We start from the raw sequence: 2,464 nt of genomic DNA on the forward strand, positions 1-2,464 counted from the left end.
AGTGTTTTTCCTCAATATGTTGTGTATTCTAGATACTCCATATGTGCCCCTACGAAATTTTTTTTGATACTTCGACATACTTATAGATCTCTTGTCAGCACTGATGAAAGTCAATATCTGCCCTGATATATTAACCCATTTTAATATAACATAACATATACTAGGCACATGATAATGTTCATTTTACAAAATAATGTGACTATAAAGTTACAAAGGATAGCTGCGTAACAATGTATATATTTTTAGACGTGGAGGTTGCTGCTGTAGCATGTACAGCATCAAGTCAAAACGTAATACACACAATCCCGAGACAAAATATATCACATGCAGGAAGGCATACAATCCACGAAGGTAGGAAGTAATTATAACACTATCATTATACCTTTGAAAAATAACTTTTTTACGAAATCTTTGAAAATTAACTTAAAGAATACTTCGCGACGAATTCTGTAATATTCTTGTCCGAGCTCCCTCCATTCTGCATGGCGGACTTGGCCTTTTGCATCCACATAGTGGCACTCTTCCTATACTTATCCTTACTATCACCATCCATGACATCCTTGATGCACCTTTCCACCTCGTCCCTCGTTACCAAGCCTTTCTCATCCTTGCGCACCCGGACACCCAAGCCCCACATGCTCTCCATATATTTTGATATGGTCGGCTGGTCTGCCCAGTGTGGTATTGCCACCATTGGCACACCATTAACAATTGCTTCCAGTGTCGAGTTCCATCCGCAATGTGTGAAGAAACAACCTGCATATTAAGAGTATGCAACTAAATTTTATATTTCTTATCGGGTTGTCTCATTTTCTACGGTTATATGTAGAATAATAACCATTTCCCATACCTGTAGCTTTATGTGCTAGAACTTCCAGTTGGGGGCACCAAGAAACAATAAGGCCACGTTCCTTGCACTTGTCACGAAGTTCATCGGACAACTTGTGTTCTTCGTTTGACCTCACAACCCAAATGAATGGTTTGCCAGAATTGTACAATCCATTGCCAAGCTCCTCTAACTGTGTTTCATCATAATCAGAGACAGTACCATAGGATACAAGAACAACAGAACACGGAAGCTGTTTGTCAAGCCAAGCCAGACATGACTCGCTGCTGTTGAAGAGGTTGAAACCGTAAGTCTTGTTCAACGGCAAACGGTCATCATCAAGATAAAATGATGGCAAGGTTGGGCCTATTGTCTTTGCATGCCATGTTAGGGCCATATAATCTGCCTCATGCTCAAATAATTAACATTGCAAATGCGTCAAAAAGAAAAGCTTATGATGGTGAAGTGGAATCAAATTATCACAACAGACACACCAACCATATATTATTTAGTGAATAAACGTGATTGTGGACGAACGATGACGATGTGTATGCAACACCGAAGTTCATTTGGGCAAAACAACAAACAGGTGCCGGCCGTGGTAACGGTGACCTCACCTTGGGTTCGATCTCGTGGAATGAGTTGACGAGCACGTCGTCGGCGTCCTCCAGCCCCTCAAATTGCCGCAGTGATGCCCGAAGGAACACAGGGCACCAGTCTGGCTTTGCTGCGAACGGCGGAACGTCGTCGGGACCAAGCTCGACACCCAGCAGCCCGCGTGCAAACAGCTCTTTCCCGTCCACCACCGGCAGTGGCAGCCGTCCTGCCCACACCTCCCCGTAGACGACGTCGACGGCGCATGGCTGCGATAGGAACGCCGCTGCCGCCAGCCCGGCCGCCTGTGCCACCCGTCGCGCCCACGGCAGGTGCGGGTCGTAAACCAGCACGCGCACAGGCCGCCCATCGGCGGCCTCGGAGCGGATCAGCTCCGCCAGCGTCTCCGAGCCGACGGCCTCGAGCTGGCGCCAGTACACGTCGAGGTCGGGGCACGCGGCCGCCCCGCCGTCGTCGAAGCCATCGGAGATGGCGGCCACCCTGAAGGGCTCCCCGGGAGGCGGGGTGGTGGAGAGCACGTACCGCGAGGTGACGAGCGTGGGGCGGAGGCCGTGGTAGGCGAGGCAGCGGCCGAACTGGAGCAGCGGGTTTGTATGGCCCTGCGCGCCCGGGTACGGCAGGAGCAGTACGTGTGCGGCACCGCCCCCGTGGGCAGCCGATGAGGAAGACGACGTGGTGCCTGTGGCGCTCGTGCTCCCCATTGTTTGGTATCTTCGCTAGCTTTGTGCTCGCAGGGAAATCATAAAGGGAAATTTGGATCCATACCATTAAAAGATCACCACTTTGGATCCATATCATTACTATCTCACTTACATGTGGGTCCATATGAGTCAATGACATGTAGGGTCCATGATATATATCTAAAGTTTGGATCTTTTAATGATATAGATCCAATTGTTCCAATCATAAATGAACTAGTACCATCCGTACGTTGCTACGGCGGTTGAGATGGGCCAGACTCTACCAGCAATGTGACACAGCTGGGTGACACATGAGGGCACATGGCAAGACCACTATTGCGAA

At 48.9% G+C, this 2,464-nt stretch overlaps 1 protein-coding gene across 2 annotated transcripts; it reads right to left on the reverse strand.

The window, feature by feature from the left end:
• Positions 1–217: 217 nt before the first annotated feature.
• On the reverse strand, positions 218–2,174 carry LOC100285032 (indole-3-acetate beta-glucosyltransferase). Of its 2 annotated transcripts, none has more exons than XM_023301144.2 (3): positions 1,444–2,174; positions 851–1,019; positions 218–756 (listed from the first exon to the last, which is right to left on the reverse strand). In XM_023301144.2, exons 1-3 carry the CDS (start codon positions 2,140–2,142, stop codon positions 419–421), a joined length of 1,206 nt encoding a protein of 401 aa, XP_023156912.1. In that variant the 5' UTR covers positions 2,143–2,174; the 3' UTR covers positions 218–418. The 2 variants fall into 2 exon arrangements, with proteins under 2 accessions (XP_023156912.1, NP_001151399.2); NM_001157927.2 differs by having other exon boundaries at positions 222–756; positions 851–1,238; positions 1,444–2,153.
• Between the last annotated feature and the right edge of the window lie 290 nt (positions 2,175–2,464).

This window comes from Zea mays, chromosome 10 (genome assembly GCF_902167145.1).
Source record: "Zea mays cultivar B73 chromosome 10, Zm-B73-REFERENCE-NAM-5.0, whole genome shotgun sequence".
NCBI classification, from domain to species: Eukaryota; Viridiplantae; Streptophyta; class Magnoliopsida; order Poales; family Poaceae; genus Zea; species Zea mays.

Coding starts and splice junctions, on each gene's coding strand:
- LOC100285032 (NM_001157927.2), bottom strand. CDS start 2,142: ATGGGGAGCACGAGCGCCACAGGCACCACGTCGTCTTCCTCATCGGCT. Junction 1,239..1,443: donor TCCACGAGATCGAACCCAAG/GTGAGGTCACCG, acceptor TAATTATTTGAG/CATGAGGCAGATTATATGGC. Junction 757..850: donor TCTAGCACATAAAGCTACAG/GTATGGGAAATG, acceptor CTTAATATGCAG/GTTGTTTCTTCACACATTGC.